The 16,203-nt window shown below is 32.1% G+C and overlaps 2 protein-coding genes across 4 annotated transcripts; one reads left to right on the forward strand and one right to left on the reverse strand.

The window, feature by feature from the left end:
* Window positions 1-1,857: 1,857 nt before the first annotated feature.
* LOC122579924 (ethylene-responsive transcription factor 4-like) lies at window positions 1,858-2,649 on the reverse strand. Its single transcript, XM_043752187.1, has one exon. It carries the CDS (start codon window positions 2,543-2,545, stop codon window positions 1,982-1,984), a length of 564 nt encoding a protein of 187 aa, XP_043608122.1. The 5' UTR covers window positions 2,546-2,649; the 3' UTR covers window positions 1,858-1,981.
* Window positions 2,650-8,124: 5,475 nt separating this feature from the next.
* On the forward strand, window positions 8,125-11,135 carry LOC122579440. Of its 3 annotated transcripts, none has more exons than XM_043751618.1 (3): window positions 8,125-8,694; window positions 8,836-8,944; window positions 10,883-11,135. In XM_043751618.1, exons 1-2 carry the CDS (start codon window positions 8,149-8,151, stop codon window positions 8,938-8,940), a joined length of 651 nt encoding a protein of 216 aa, XP_043607553.1. In that variant the 5' UTR covers window positions 8,125-8,148; the 3' UTR covers window positions 8,941-8,944; window positions 10,883-11,135. The 3 variants fall into 3 exon arrangements, with proteins under 3 accessions (XP_043607553.1, XP_043607552.1, XP_043607551.1); XM_043751617.1 differs by lacking the exon at window positions 10,883-11,135 and adding an exon at window positions 9,142-9,181; XM_043751616.1 differs by lacking the exon at window positions 10,883-11,135 and having other exon boundaries at window positions 8,836-9,181.
* The last annotated feature ends 5,068 nt before the right edge of the window (window positions 11,136-16,203 follow it).

Genomic DNA, 16,203 nt, shown 5'->3' on the forward strand with positions numbered 1-16,203 from the left:
GTTGCATGTTTTAAGGGAAGCGATCTGTACACCACTAATTTTTAGCGATACACCACTAACTGTGCTTTACAGTGTTGTACTTTACAACACAATAATGCATATTTGGTGGTGTAGCACCAAAAACTGATGGTGTACAGATCACCTCCCATATTTTAATGATGAGTCATTGACTTTGTCCACTTTCCTTATTAGTATTAAAGCTTAAACCGAAATATTTTAATCTTAAGTAAATCATAATCACAAAATAATAGATGACGCTAAAATCACGAACATCACAAAAAGTTAATAGAGTAATGAAGACATACTAACCATTAGGGCTGTCAATTTTGACCCAACTCGAAAAAAAGCAGGTTATGGTTGAGTATTTTTGACCCACCAACCCATCAACCCACCAATCTGATTTTTTTTTGTTGGGTTGTTAGTTTGTCAGGTCGACCCGTCAACCCGATATCTTTAAAATAACTAAATTATATATAATAACTCATACTCCACATTACACTAATCCATGAGTCCCATTCTCATTTTCTATATTTCTAACCTAAAGAAACTTCAAATCTAAAATAAGAGGAGAACTTAAAATTTTGTGAAATAATAAGTGATATAATATGAGACAGTAAGTTTATTAACTTTGTGTCAAGTACTAACAATACATTCGTATTTCTTTCCCCGAAAAATGGACAAATTCATTTTCTTATACATACTATGCGTTTTCAGCTTACACCATCAATGATAAAACTTTATATTAGTTTATTTATTCTATTTTATATTTATATATATATATATATTTAGCTTATTAGGTCACATGGGTTGAGTCATGGGTTTGTGGGTTGTGGGTCAAGGTTAAAATTTTTGATTTGAAATCATGGGTTGGGTTAGGGTCGAGGTTTTTTAACCGACCAACCCGTCAACCTGAATCCGAACCCATTGACAGCCCTACTTACCATCATATTAATTGGTTGAACACTTAACAAGAATTCAAGATTAGTGCCTCAAGGGGAGACGAGCGTTAAGTTGGTATATATTATTCCATAACAATCATATGTATGTGCACTGCAGCGGTGTAGTGAAAGCGTGGTCGCAACGATGGCGGTGGTGTGATTATTTCGAATAAATATTATAAGTAGAGAGCTTTAAAATACAGTAATGAATAAGAAGGGAGAAACATTTTTGGCTATTAACAACTTAGTTAAGAAGAATGGATATAACTAAATGTTCTATAATTTAGTATAGATATAGATAAAATTTTATTTACTTGTGGTTCTTGGGCCAAAATAGTTTATCTCTAATAGCCCAACATAGTTGATTATCTAACTTGGCCCAAGCTTGTTTATATCAAAAAAGTAATTGGAACTCATTGATCTCATGTATCATTTGGTATCCATTGATTATCATTTAGTGTCTTTGTGGATCTCAACCACTTAATAATTCATTGATTATCTCAAGTTTGTCTTTGACAAGACTCGAACTCAGGATCCCTTGAAAAGTGGCGGCTGGTCACTTGGTTATTACCCAGTGGTTCCTAACTTGGTTTCTTTCAATAGTGATTTTGTTTGGGTAAAGGATCGCGGATACTGTGAAAGAAAAATGTTGTTTTGCTTTGGATTAGTATATACTATATACGTAATTATCATAAACAATCAAAGTATTCAATGGAACTCTTGATCTTGAAAAATTAATTAAGCATATTAGCAATCAACCATATTCTAGATGATAGTAAATAAGAAAATATTAGTAAATGAAAGTATGAAACTCTTATGGCTTCATTAAATTTTTTTTATACATTTTCATATATAAAGTCGACTCATAATTAATTTTAAGTAAATATATATATAACTATTTAATGCATCTTAATAAAAGTTTTTAAAATTTAAATAAACAAAACCCTAATAAATAAATTAGGATTTCCTTACTTTTAAATTAAATAAACTTGGTTTCTCAATATCATTACTACTTTTATAAATACACTTGATTAACTTATCAATTAAACTTCTATCGTTGGGGGAGCTAAATTTAGATCAAGGTTAAGCAGCCGCAACTCTCTTTTGCTATCGCATGGCGAATCATCAGCCACAGACGACGAGCCCGACTCACTTTCCGCCCTACCGTCGCCGCCGCCGCCATTATTGCCATCAAGGTTTAACTCTATTTGATAATGGTTTGGGTAGACCCCATGATGTCGCACTCCAAATATCATTACAGGGTGATGCACTTGATTTACAAATACCACATTTTGTTGACTCCCCTCCTTGAGATCAAGTAGTTCAATCGTTGACTTGTTATTTTGACTTTTCTGACTAGAAGACTCAACAGTGCTACATTGGGCCGGTGGAAAGTTGATCTTGGCTTTTGATCCTCGGAAGTTAATGGCGGCGGAGTCATATGCTCTTGCTGCCGCTTCCGCGGTATCAAAAGTACCCAACCAAACACGTGTTTTAGTACCGGGGTCGCGAATCTCGGCCGCGTAACGTCCCCACGGCCGCTTTCGCACTCCCCGGTAATGGACTTCCGCTACCGAGGGTTTCACACATTCTTTTTTCATAACCATTTTATATTATAGATAATCTGGCTTAATTATTGTGTTTTGAGTTGATACTATAACAAATACTACATGAAGAAAAAATAGAGTAACATGTGGTTTGTTTTGTGTAGGTAAGGTGCCAATTGTATATGTATCTATAATCTATATATATACGAGATGAGATATAGATATGAGGGGTTTGACTGGGGTGGCAAAAGCCGCCGCCCAAGCGAGTGAAAGGGTTACGTGGTACGCGGTAAAGCTTAATAACAAGTGGTGTGGATATTGAGGTGCCGGCTTTTCCATTCATTTATTAAATAAATAAAATATTTCTTGGACGGCTATGTTTTCACAAACACTTTTTTTCTTGTTAAAAAATGAAAAAAATATAACGCTGTTTTGACGGGAATCCATCCATCTCATTTCAAACCAATGGTACCATTTATTTACGGTAATATTAACGAAAGGAAGGTATTCGTGTGTTGCGACGGTGATGGGGTGGTGACGTAATGACGGTGGCGGTGATGGAGTGATCTACCTGACGGACTCCGCCCTTAGCCCTACGGGCACCACCCTCGGATTTAAAAATTCGTCGAAAGTATATCACATGACTTCTCTAATGAAAGAGCATGATATTTTAAGAACACCCATATAATTTTTATAATTTATCGATGTACGGTTTTTGAGATAAAAGATTTTGAATGAATTGGAGGAATAAATGATTTATGGACGAGAGAAAAAAAAATGATTGGTTGAGATTTGAGGAAAGAGAAAGTGTATTATAGTTATTTTAGGTAAATATAGAATAAATAAGAGAGAAATTTTGGGGAAGTATTTAAAATCAATATTGAAAATTTAAGTTCAATATTGAAAATATAGAGGCTTTTTGCTTTATAATATAAGTATAGATATATAGTGGGTTTACAACCGCATAGCGGATTTCAACCATCGTGTTTATGTGCACTATACGTTCAAATGTTTGCGATATAAAATTTTATAAGTTCGCGTTGCAGGTTTCAACTATCGTGTTTACGTGCATAATTATGTTCAAATGTTTGAAATATAAAATAAAATAAAGCAGACTGACAGATAACTAAAAAAATAACTAATTGTATATATCTATGTTTATTATATCAATCATAAATAAATATGATAAACCCGCTTAAAAGTTTGCATATTAAATACATATGTTTTATGTAATTAAAAAAAAATAGACTGACTGACTGACAGTTGTGCAAGGAAAACAAAAAATGGTTGCGTCGTGGTATAATCCGAAAGATAATACAAGGTGAGACGTACAAAAAGAAATGTAAAAATTATCATAAAAATGAAAACCTCAGGGGGATCCATCTGGGTTCGAGTCTTACTTTCCTCAATTGTGGGGGTGGATTAATAAGGAGTTTTCGAGAGTTTTGGGTTTCATTGCAGACATGCGTGTAATTTAGGAGTAGTGGTAAATTAAAATGTCGTTCCAAAAAATATAACTCTGCTTAAAAATTTGTCATTTTAAATACATAAAACTTTTTTTAAAAGAATCTAAAAAACGAAGCAAATAAAACTATTATTATAGGAAATATGGATGAGCCAAATAAAAAATAAAAATAGACGATATCTAAAAAGTCTTTTAAAAAAACATATCTTATGATAAACCCGTTAAAATGTTTGACATATTAAATACATACGTTTTTTTATTTAAAAAAATAAACAAGTTAACATGCAGCTACGCAACTATTCACTTCGATGTTCACTATTCTATTCCTCTTAATAGAGCTATATAATTCAAATCAATGGTACATTTACTTACATTAATATTAATAATTCAAATTTAGTTTGGACTTCAGTTTTCACTATTTCAAAATCTATCGTTGTAGTGTGTCCCCAAAGGATCAGAATCTAAATGTTCGGATAGAAACTTATATAAGATAAACCTTCTCATTTCATCTCAAACTAATGGAACTAAAAGTCATTGTTACGTTAAACAACACATATCCTATATTGTTTGTACTTAATTACTCTATTTTCTAATACTTTAATTAACCAAAACTTTTAATTGATTATAACCATTAGAGATGTGTTCTTAGTAGGGTTTATGCTAAATAGCCGTTTCAACGAACATATCCGATTTAAACCCACAAGATAGAAAACTCTACCATGTCAAGCTCGAACATGAGACCTTAGAGGGTAAAACTCTCCACGATCCATCTTAACGTAAACCAAAGTCAACTCACATGAGTAAGTTATTTTAACCATAAGATATAGTTCGATAACTAATATACAAAAGACTTTTTTAATTAATTTTACTACATTTCTCTTTTAGTATAAACTAGTCGTTTGTACCCACGTTTTGCCGCTAAAAAGAATCTATACACGACAAAGTTTTAGACACAAATAATATATAGTAGTATTAGTGTAATACAAAAGTATTGTAATTCATGCATACAAAGTTTTACTATGATGGGGGAGAAAAGTTATGCAAATGATGACACTATAATGACAGTGATGTAATATAGTATCTTGCTTAATATAATACGTAATGATAATAAAAATTATATATGTAAGAAAAAATGTTATATATAATGACACGAATGAAAATTATCAAAACTAAATATTTAGAGATAAAACTGTAAATATAGAAAGGTTGTTTGATGGAGTAGAATTAATTAAAAAAGTCTTTTGTATATTAGTTATCGAACTAAGAAAATATGTAGGATTGTTATACTTTCATTCTTATTATTCTTGATTAGATATATTTGTGAAGGAAGAAGGATGATAAATAAATTAGATATAACTGAAATTAAAGGTTTCATTGTTAAAGGCTATGTCGAATGGGTGAGATTATTACAAGATTATTACTTTAACTATATATTTTATCCCGCGCGATGTGCGGCTAGTTAAAAAGGTTATTTTATGCATTAATAAATAGTTAAATTTCTGGATTACTCTGGTCATCTTTTGTCTTTTCTTACATGTTGATATCACAATCACTAAACCTACTATAGTGATTACACACCAACATTTAACCTAAGATATTTTGATATCATCAACAAATCAAACATAAATCGATAATGTAGCATGATATCTATATATTCATCAAACGAAATAATATATACAAAGTAAAAAAACTAAGCATGACAAAAATTTAGTCATATAAAATACACATAAATACAATACGAATAAGTAAAAAACTAATAAGATAAATAAGAGAAAATCATTATAGTTTTTGCTTTCAGTTATGCTGAAAAGATGGAGAAAAAACCTTATGTAGTGACGGGAAAAAATAATCCTAACCGCAATTAGGAAATAAAGTATTTTATCTCCAACAATCAAGAAATTCATTCGTAAAACTCAAAATAACTACTATTATCATTATAAAATAAACATTTTTTGTGGCTAGAATAACCAATTTTGGTTAAGGTTTCGGCCAAGAGAACGAAGAAGAAACAACAAAATTGTTTGGTCGTGTATAACCTAATAATATTAGAAAAGGTAATAAAATATCATGGATTATGAGTCATGAATTATGAAGTGTTTATAATTAAAATAAAAAAGTTAAAAAATGTCATGCAAGGTTAGTCGTGATTTTTTATATATGTTTGATTAATATAAATATAAATTATATATATATATACATATATATATATGCTTTTTCTATATGCCATATTTAAAATATATGTATAATTATATTATATTATTTAATTAATGAAAATCTATTAGTGTGAAAAAAATATGAAGGTGCCACGTAGGATAAATCCTATGTGGCATGTTTAGAGTTAGTTTTAATTTGAGATGGATGACTTTAAAAAGTCAAGATAACTATTGTTTTATTATGTACTAGGTCTTTTACCCCGCGTGATGCGCGAAATATTATAAGTTATTGTTAGATTAGTGTTAATTTAAACTCTTTGACATAGACACACACAATAACTAATATTTTGATTAATTAGTTCAATGCGATTATTATTTATTTTGCAAACACATTAATAAAAACAAAACAATGTTAAATATGAATATAATAAATATATCAAATTATCAAAATGTTTTGGAGATACATACAAAGATGAGAAATAATGTTTACACATAAATATAATTTAGATTAAAACGGAAAAAAGAAAATTAGATGATGCAAAATATACATAATTTAATAGAAGCAAATAAATAAAGCTACATATATTTAAAAATGACTTTCTACTGAAACAAAAATATCCATAAACATTTTTGTAGCAAAAACACAATTGCATATCAACGAAAAACCCATTTACATAAATACTACATAACATTTACGTTCTTCAATGTTTATGAAGCTAAATATGATATGAGGGGTCATCTTACAACTTATCAAACAAACAACCACCCCCATAAAAACCTTCAAACTAAAATACTAAATCCATAAGAATTCGAAATAGTAAACCTTCTTTTCTTGTAGTTGTGCAACCCGAATTTACTCAAAATTCACTTAAAGGAAAATAAATAAATTATGAATCACGTAACAAAAGAGTTTTATATATGATATTAAAAATTAAAATATTAATATTATTAAAAGAGCTCACATAAACATCAAAACATTAAATGGTCCTATATGAAATTTTCGTTAGAAACTTTGGTAAACATTTTATTAAAGGAAATGATGACAAATTTTATTGTTTTATGCATTAGTACACAAAATAAAATTTGTGCTAGTTGATCGATGGGAAACAATAATGTGCATGGCAAATCTTTTTTTAATATAATGAAAGAGTTTTACTTGCCTTATAAAATTGAATCTAAATAATGAAATAAATGTAGTTTCTTCTTTTTCACATATAAATATTGTGGAAAATTTATGGAGACGCCACATAACATAAATTTTGCGTGATAATTTTTTAGAATAACTTTGTGTTTGAAAAATGCTTTAGAAGGCTTGATTTCCTACTGTTTTAATAATTATATAGATATAGATATAGATAGATAGATGTATCTAGCCTAATAGGAGTATTCAAGTGATCAATTTCATAACTTTTTCCCTAACTACTTCCAAAATATTAATCTAAATGGGTTAGAATTAGATAACTCGTATGGAAACATCAAGACAACCAACCACTAGAATACTTTGATAATGGTTAATAAAGTAAATATACCGGTTACAATCATATACTAAAATAATCATATACTAAAATAGATTGAGATAATTCCGAGTCGAAACTTTCTCAATAGAGAGAAAAATGACGGATCAAATGATTTAAATTTCATCTCATTCTAAATATATCTTTAAAGTTTTACTAGCATGGTACCCGCACAATGCGACGGTGTTGGTAGGAACGACGGTCTAGTGGTGTCGGTGACAATAGTATTAGTGTGACAGTGTCAAGTGATGTAGGTTGATGTAAAGGGATAGTGAAATATTTTAAAAGATAAAAGTTAAAGTATTAATTATTAAAATAAAAGTTTAGAGTATAAAAATTAATTTATTAAGGACAAATTTAGTACGAATAATTTATAAAAACTTTTATCATAATTGGTATTTACTAAGGGTAATTTAGTATTTTTAAAAATAACTATGAAATTACCAATACACCCAAACTGACACAACATATTACCAACAGAGAGCATATACAGCTCAGTCAGTGGCAGGTACACAGTTGCATCTCTAAAAAATGGCTGAAGAAGATACAAAAGATGAACAGCCAATAACAAAACCAGAAATCATATCTCCATATCCAAACACCACCACATTCATTTCATGGGAAGCCATCCACCTTCCTTCTTCTTTCCCAACTCAATCTCCAATCTTACTCTCTTCTGCATCTTCTGATCCAACCCCACTTCATACCTGGTCGTCAACGCCGCCGCCGGTCAACCCACTTGTATTCCCACCCAACAATCACGAAAACCTTACCTTTGACCAACATCACCAAGAGAAAAAAGTCAAACCCAAAACGGTGTCGTTTGATTTAACAGCAAAAAGTGATGTTAAACCGGCACCGGGGTCGGTTTTTGAACTTAGTCCTTGGTGGGTTTTGTTCCAATTTAAGTTACCTGTCATTGTTGGGAATATTTTCAAGTTTTTTGTTGTTAAAAGAAGGGTATTTTGGTCATTTGGGTTTCCGGTTTTGATGGTGTTGTTGTATTTACGGCGACGGCGCCGGAGACGGAGAGAGAGTGTTGATGAGCTGCTTGGTGTTATTAAGGAGAAAGATGAGGTGGGGTTATGTTTGTTATCTTGATTTCATTTCATAACGATTTTTGTTGCTTGCATACCAAGTGTTTGATGAAATGTCTAACCGAATGAATATGTCGGATTATCAGGTTAACCTTTTTTTTTTTGGTTCCTGGGTGTGCAGAGAATTCGGTGTTTATTGTATCAGATTGCTCGGATGAACGAGTTATTGCTTGCTACACATCATGGAGTGCCACCTATGATACCCAAGGCTGCTACTTCTAGTTAATCAGGTTAGTGCAGCAGGCAGCCAATGCTGCTTCATTATCCGGGTTACATACCGGGTTGATGTTGATTTGTATTTTTAAAATGTAGTGTAAAGATCTAATTTTGTAATGGTTTTCGAACGAGCAGTAGTATTGTGGTTATATGGTATAGTATTATATTCAAACTAGTTCTTGTGGATATTGAATTTGAATCATTTATTCAGGCATACAGACGGGCAAAACAAGGCGTCTAGTTCGTGTATATATGATGTGTATTTGTTTTATGATTTGCGTTAGATGTATTTCTACTTTTATGTAACACAGACCGCTACCCACTATCACAGAATGAGTTGTCTTTCACAAAGGTTCTGGTCATATAAGCTTGTTGCCTCGTTCATAAAGGTTGTATAAGACGATAAGTGTGTCTTTTATGCATTTGTTACTAAACTTAATTGTTTTACCCGTATATGCAAAACTGCAAATGGTGCAGTATGTTAAACCTTAGATGATATGTGCCAATCTTAGGCCTTTGTGCCAGTGGTCTGTGGTTGTGAGCTTTGACATTTAAAGGGACTAATAGACCATATTGGGAATTTAGGACTTGAACCTGAGATCTAATGTAACATTAAAATTGATTCACTATTAGCTAGCAGATTGATCAAAAGCCTAAAGAGGTATTAATCTTGAACTTAAGAGGCAGTAGCTCAAAATGTGTGCATCAACTAATCGTCATCTTATTTAAGGTCATGCTTCACTTAATTCGGTATACCTGTTTTCCTAAACCATTCTGGTAGTTGATTGGTATAACACAGCTCTTGCATTTGGCGTGTCATTGTTATGGACTTACGAAGTGAATGATAATCATTTTTTAGTTTTATAAAAGTGATTTTTGTATTGTATTATATTGTATTGTAGGGTATAGCCTATTAATAAAACATTTTTTGTACATCAATGTGGACTTTTCTTTATATTCCTGGACCCGGAATCTGTTGTAAGCCGGTGGAGGCATTCAAATAATTGATGAAATTGGATGTATATGATAGAGAACTGACAGTTCCTATCAAATTCTTGTACTCCCAAAGTGGAGTATGTTCTTTTTAGTTGTGGCGCCTGATCCTTGACCGACTAAATAAAAAGGTTCAAGTGACCGCCATATGAAACATAAACCAGGTAAGTCTGCCTGCAGCATGATGGCGTTAGGAACCTTATAGTACTTGTATTACGATGAGAGTTTCAGATCTTGTGTGAAAATTGATAAACCAACTTTCTCATTTCTTATTTTAAACCAAGCACGTCCATGGTACAGGACTCTAAACAAACTCTTTATTTGACTATTCGTTTATTGCTATCAATTTAGCTCTAGGTCGTTCATTTATGCTCGTTAACTTTTGAATATTTGTTCACGAACATCCCATAACTCTTTCACTCTTTTGTAGATGTTTATTTGTTTATATTCATGCATTTTATATTAGTATAAAGTTTATAGACTTTCTTTTTGATGGTGTTTTGACGAATGAGATATTGGCGTGTATCAATTTCTTCTCTTTGATAATTCATAGAATCAAAATTGATCAAGACATGTTTTCTATTGTTTTAGCATGTGAGAATCCAACACCGTCACCTGTTATGAAAGCTTTTTCTTTTTTTCTCTCTTTATGATGTTCACATGAATACATGATATTGTTCTCCATCTTCTAGCAAAGACCTAAACAGTTTGATAATAAAATGACTAGTCACTCCATTCAAAATTCAAAGAGATTGTGTTTAAAGGCTATAATTAACAAGATATTTTTTCATCACTATCCAACTATCACATGAATATAATTGGAGATAGCACAAAAAAACTAAGACAGCATAACGACCACTGAATTATGAAGGGATGGATCAATTTCTTACAACCAAACATATATATATATAGTCCAATGAAAATGACATGTTTAATTAACTATAGTTTCTACTTTCTAGGGCTATCTTCAAGAACAATTATAGAAAGATCAACACATGATGTCGGATGGCAAAGAGCCAAAGAAGCCCCCCTCTATCGATCTCTACACAACACGCAAGATCTTGGAACGTCGATCAAGTATTCAAATGCTAACTTGCTACCCATACTGGTCCTTCACTTTTTACGTACATACAATGAAGTGACACGCAACAATTGTGTGAAACTCATGAAATAGAAACACCTTCTATCCTAAAAGAACATTCATCTTCTTCTTCTCGATTGTTAAAACTACTACTATTACTACTACTGTATACCGTTTATCAATCATTTTGAATCGCAATTCGCAAATGAGGCCTACGGCCCACTTATTTTACATGAGTGGCCCTTTAACTATTGTTGTTCATTTTTATAAGTTTTGACCATAATCCCATATCATTAACAACACTTAGTTTTAACTCTATAATTCCCATAAACACTTTACTCTAAATGCATCGAAGAATTTTAAACTAATATGAATATACACGTCTAGAGCCAGGTGGATACAACATGTTATTCTCAAAGTTCCAAGAAAGAACCTTAAAGTTTCAAAGAGGCATCATCTACACAATAAAAGCTAAACAATTGTAATAGCTACGAAGTCTTTATTTTCTAGTCTTTTTGAACTTTTTAAGTTTCTTATCGTACTTTGTAATATAATCAATAAAATAATAAAAATTTAGAAAAAGATTTGAAGTGCTTTTACTCTTGGATTCTTTAACTCTTCGATATTCTATTATTTGGATCATAGTTCATAAGGCTTAACACCTATTATATGGTTAGTTGTTCTTAATCCTATCTGCTATTTAGTTTAGTAGCCTGATGATAGGCTAAATATTAAAGGGATTAATCACGGGAAGATCAACGTACTTTCTCATTTATACACGGTTGTCCATTATACTTTTTGATTGATGAGGTTTACTCACAACCTTATTTTTTGTACAAGGTTAACCCATATTACCGGTAATCACCATTTTTAATGACGTGTGTAACATCCTAAATTTATCAAGCCAATGAAAATTAACCTCTATTATAGTTTTGACATTAAAATAGTTTCCTAGTATTTTATTTTTGAATATGGGATTGTTTTAGTTGGAACTTTAGCGGATAGCGGGTAAAATACCCACAAAAACTCATTTGGGTCGTGGCACTTAGAAAAGTTGCCAGCCACTTTTTTTTTTTGTTGAATCACAATTCCACCACCAACCCTTTTCATTATTCATCTTTTCTTCATTCCATCTTTACCTTAATTTTAATTCTCCAAGTAATTCAAGAAATTCTTCAAAGCTTGATCATAATAATAATCTTCCTTCATCTAAGAAATTGAAAAGTGAGGGTTAAGTGTAGTGATGGGGCTGAAATTAGGAAGAAGAAAGAAGAAGACAATTGTGATTTCATTCTAAATTCCAATTCCTAATCTTGAAGGTAATAATTTTTCCTTTAACCTAATTCTTGTTTTTTTTTAGAAATTAGGGTTCATGCAACTATCTTTTTATTTAGAATTTGGGGGTTTTCATAAAAATGAGTTAATTGCTATAATACAAGTTAGGGTTATTGTAATTTAATCAAATTTAGGGTTTTTAGTTGGGTTGCATGAAGGTTTTGATGAATACTAGTAAGAACAATGTTGGACAGATTCTGTCCCTGAGTTTGAAACGAGTTAAACACCCTCATGACAGAATTTTCACTTGTCGAGTCCTAAAAAGAAAATGTAGGTTATTGTGTTAAGTAAATTTTGCCACTGGAATGGGTTAAAAATACGAAGTAGAACTCTAGATATGAATTTTTGAGTTCAGAGGCACAATGCTGATTTTTCAGCAAAACTGATTCTATGTCTGTCATTAAAACGGGTAAAACACATTCTTGCAAGTTAATTCATATCTTGGTCACTAAATATAAAATATACCTAAATGTGTTAAGAAGAAGTGGCCACTGGAATGAGGTAAATATATGGTGTATAACTCAAGTTATGGTCATTTGAAGGCAGTAGGGTCAAAGCTGTTTAACAGCAGCAGTTTTGATTTTTAAAACGACCAGAAGTCACCTTTGAAGGACAATTCACATATTGGTCACTAAAGATAAAAGGTAGGTGTATGCGTCATGAAAATTTGGCCACTGGAATCATGTTAAAAGAGTAAGTAGAACTTGAGTTATGCTTGTTTGAAGTCTGCTAGGTCAAATATGTTAATGACGATTTTGATACGAAAGTAACTCTTGGCCAATTGAAAATGTTATAAGAGATACATGTTATGTGAGTCAACCCAAGATTAATATAAAATTGTAAATGATGGGTTGGGTGTTGAAATGTTAGTGATTATGCCTAGATGGCCTAGTATGTGATTGATGATCCTATATGCGTTGTGATTTGTTGCTAGGTTGAAGCATACATGTTTTGTGTTCATGCGGTCTTCTTGATTTATGATTTTGGTTGTTGCGGAGGAGGTGAGTACTCTTGCATACCTTTATGTATACGTTGGGTCAATCGACCACATCATGTTGAAGCCTTTGTCCATGTGTGGTGTTGACCACATCATGTTGAAGTTTATTTATCCATGTGTGGTGATTGATTCGGCGTAGGCCCATATGGGGCATAGTGTTTATGAGGCCTAAGAACCTCCGGGGCCTAAGAATCCCGATAGTTAATCATGTTGATGATTGTTTAGCGTATGTGGATCCATGTATGTTTTGTTAGCGCAAAAGTGAGTATGCAAGTGATGATATGACGGTATCATTGGCTACATGCGATAGTCTTCTGTGTTTTTGCCCTCCTTCGTATGTATAAACGTATGCAAGATTATTCACTAAGCTTTGCTTACTTTTTAGTTGTTTACCCTTTTTATAGGTTGTCCCAGTTGCGGAAACAAAGCTAAATAACATAAAGATTGAAGTTGAATTTGTAAAGCTTGAAGCATATGATAAATGCGTATAATGGTAACGTTGATAGGACCCGTAGAGGCCCCTTTGAACTATGGCTCATGATACATTGATTGTTTTGGTATAATTATTCATTTTTGTCAAATGTAAGAAATAAGAAGTTTCGGTTACTTCTAAAGAGTCATTTTGTATTAGAAATGTGTTGGTTTGTATAAATGGATGGTATGGAGACTTTTGGAAATGTTGTGTTGGTTGATTTATGTCAAAACTAAGTTGCTAATCAGTCGTCGGAAGCTCGGTTTTGAGAAAAAGGGTCGAAAGTTGTTCAAATAGTCAAAAGTACGAAACCTGAAGAGGGCGGCCTTTGTGCAGAGGACGACTCTTGTGAACGGCCTCTGCAGGACACAAAAGCCGTGCTCCTCTGTAATTTTTTACATTTTCTTACCGAGGCTTCGTTTGACCTTTTCGGGACCTGAAACTCATACAATAGACTTATATTAACATTCTAAGAAGGTTCAATTTGTCATTTTTCAAATTTGAGAACTTTGAGTTTTTTTGGCGAAAATTGGCTTAAATTTTCTAAGTATAAAATTGTCTAGCTTGTTTAACATGAGTTTTCAAATGATTGTATGCCTTTCGAGTTAATATGGTTTGGGGCGTTTCAAGTTGGTATTAGAGCCGAGGTTTAAGGGATTTAGGTATTTTATTATTACACGGATACCTAGACTTAAACCATAGATGTGACTTGACCTTATGTGCATAGTTTGGTTTCTAGTGACATATGGATGTATTTAGCGCAGTTCACTTGAGGTGTTATAATAAGTAATCATGATAATGACTGCAGCATTATTATGGTCACATATTATAATAGCTCAAGTTAAGTCCGTTGAATATGGAAGTATGTTATTGTGAAGCCATAGGTTGGAGACCTTATCTGATAATGTGAATTGTTTTATGTTTTTACTAGTTGATATCTAAGTATAATAGAATATTAGCTTTGCATGCTAACTGGTTTATTAAATGGTTAGAATTAAAAATTTGAGATTTGTTTAGGAGTTTAATATATTGTTTGATGATAGTAAAGAAGAAGACATGATAAATACATGATAAACGTGAAAAGTATGCGAATGTGATAGAGCATAAGTTTTGTTTGAATAATAGGCCATGAGGTCGTAAAAGTGAAAAGCTGAAGTGATTTATAAGTTTAAGAGATGGTTTGTCGCTTATAAAGAAAAAGTATGTTGAATAGTTGATGAATGTTGAATGTATGCGAATAAAGTGTGATGTTATTTTGTGTAAGACCATTGGGTAGTGAGACCCGTGGCATCATTATTGTGTTAAGAAGGCCATACGAGATATGGCGATGAAAATCAGTTGTGCGGTGATGTGATGTGATTTAAATTGGTTGATTATTGTTATGAAGGCACATAATGTGTGTTAATATAAGATTGTAGAGTTGGAGACTCATAGTCTAATTAAATTTGCGTAGATGATATGTTGAAGGATCATGCGAAGTATAATAAAAAGTAATTGAGTAGTAACATGTTTAAATTGGCAAGTCTAATTTAATGAATGCATGTTACATATTGGTATAAAATCGTAGAAATTAGAAATTCTAATATGACGATGATTATTTATGTGTATGATAAAAGACCATACGGAGTATGGTGAATGTGATTTTGACTTTGATTGACCTGTTTTTATTGAATGAGTATTTGACTACTTGATGCATGATGATAGAAGTTAAGTTGGAATTGGCATAGTGAGAACATGAAGATAATATGGTAACAATGAATTTGTAATTGATAAGTATGGTAGTTATAAGAGTTAGAAACCTAATCGGAAATCCTTCGAGCCAAATCGTTTTTCTTTTCCTTCACAAGCGCGTAGTGCAATGCTTGAGAATAGATTGGTTAAGTGTGAACGATACCGAAATTTGTGGGAGGAGAAGACGACCTAGTTGAATATCCTTATTTGAGTGAATGTAATTGTCTTTGGCGGTAGAAAGGAAACGGTCGACTTTTATTGGTGCTTTCACCCGTACGTATTGATAATCGTTGCATGATAGTCTAGTCTCATGTGTTTGGATCATCGACGCTGAATGGAAACCATGGTCTATGGAAAATGTTCTTGTTGTTCAGGAAATTCCTCAATGTCTTTTCCGTTGATTTTTATTCGTTCTAGTCATTTCCGAGTGGTATAATTATCCTTTTTGACGAAATCAAAGATGACATTATGCGCGTGTGTTTACCTTTCATGAGTTAAAAGAGGTAACAGTCGAAGAAGAGTACCGTCGACAAGAATCATGTCCTACTTGATCTTCTTATTACTTTAAGATGAATTTTCGTTCCTTTTAATCATTAACTCAAGACGAGCGAGGAAGATGTTTCCGGAAATGCTATCTATACTTGTTTTGAGAAGTTTGAAATTG

This window comes from Erigeron canadensis, chromosome 8 (assembly GCF_010389155.1).
Source record: "Erigeron canadensis isolate Cc75 chromosome 8, C_canadensis_v1, whole genome shotgun sequence".
Taxonomy (NCBI): Eukaryota; Viridiplantae; Streptophyta; class Magnoliopsida; order Asterales; family Asteraceae; genus Erigeron; species Erigeron canadensis.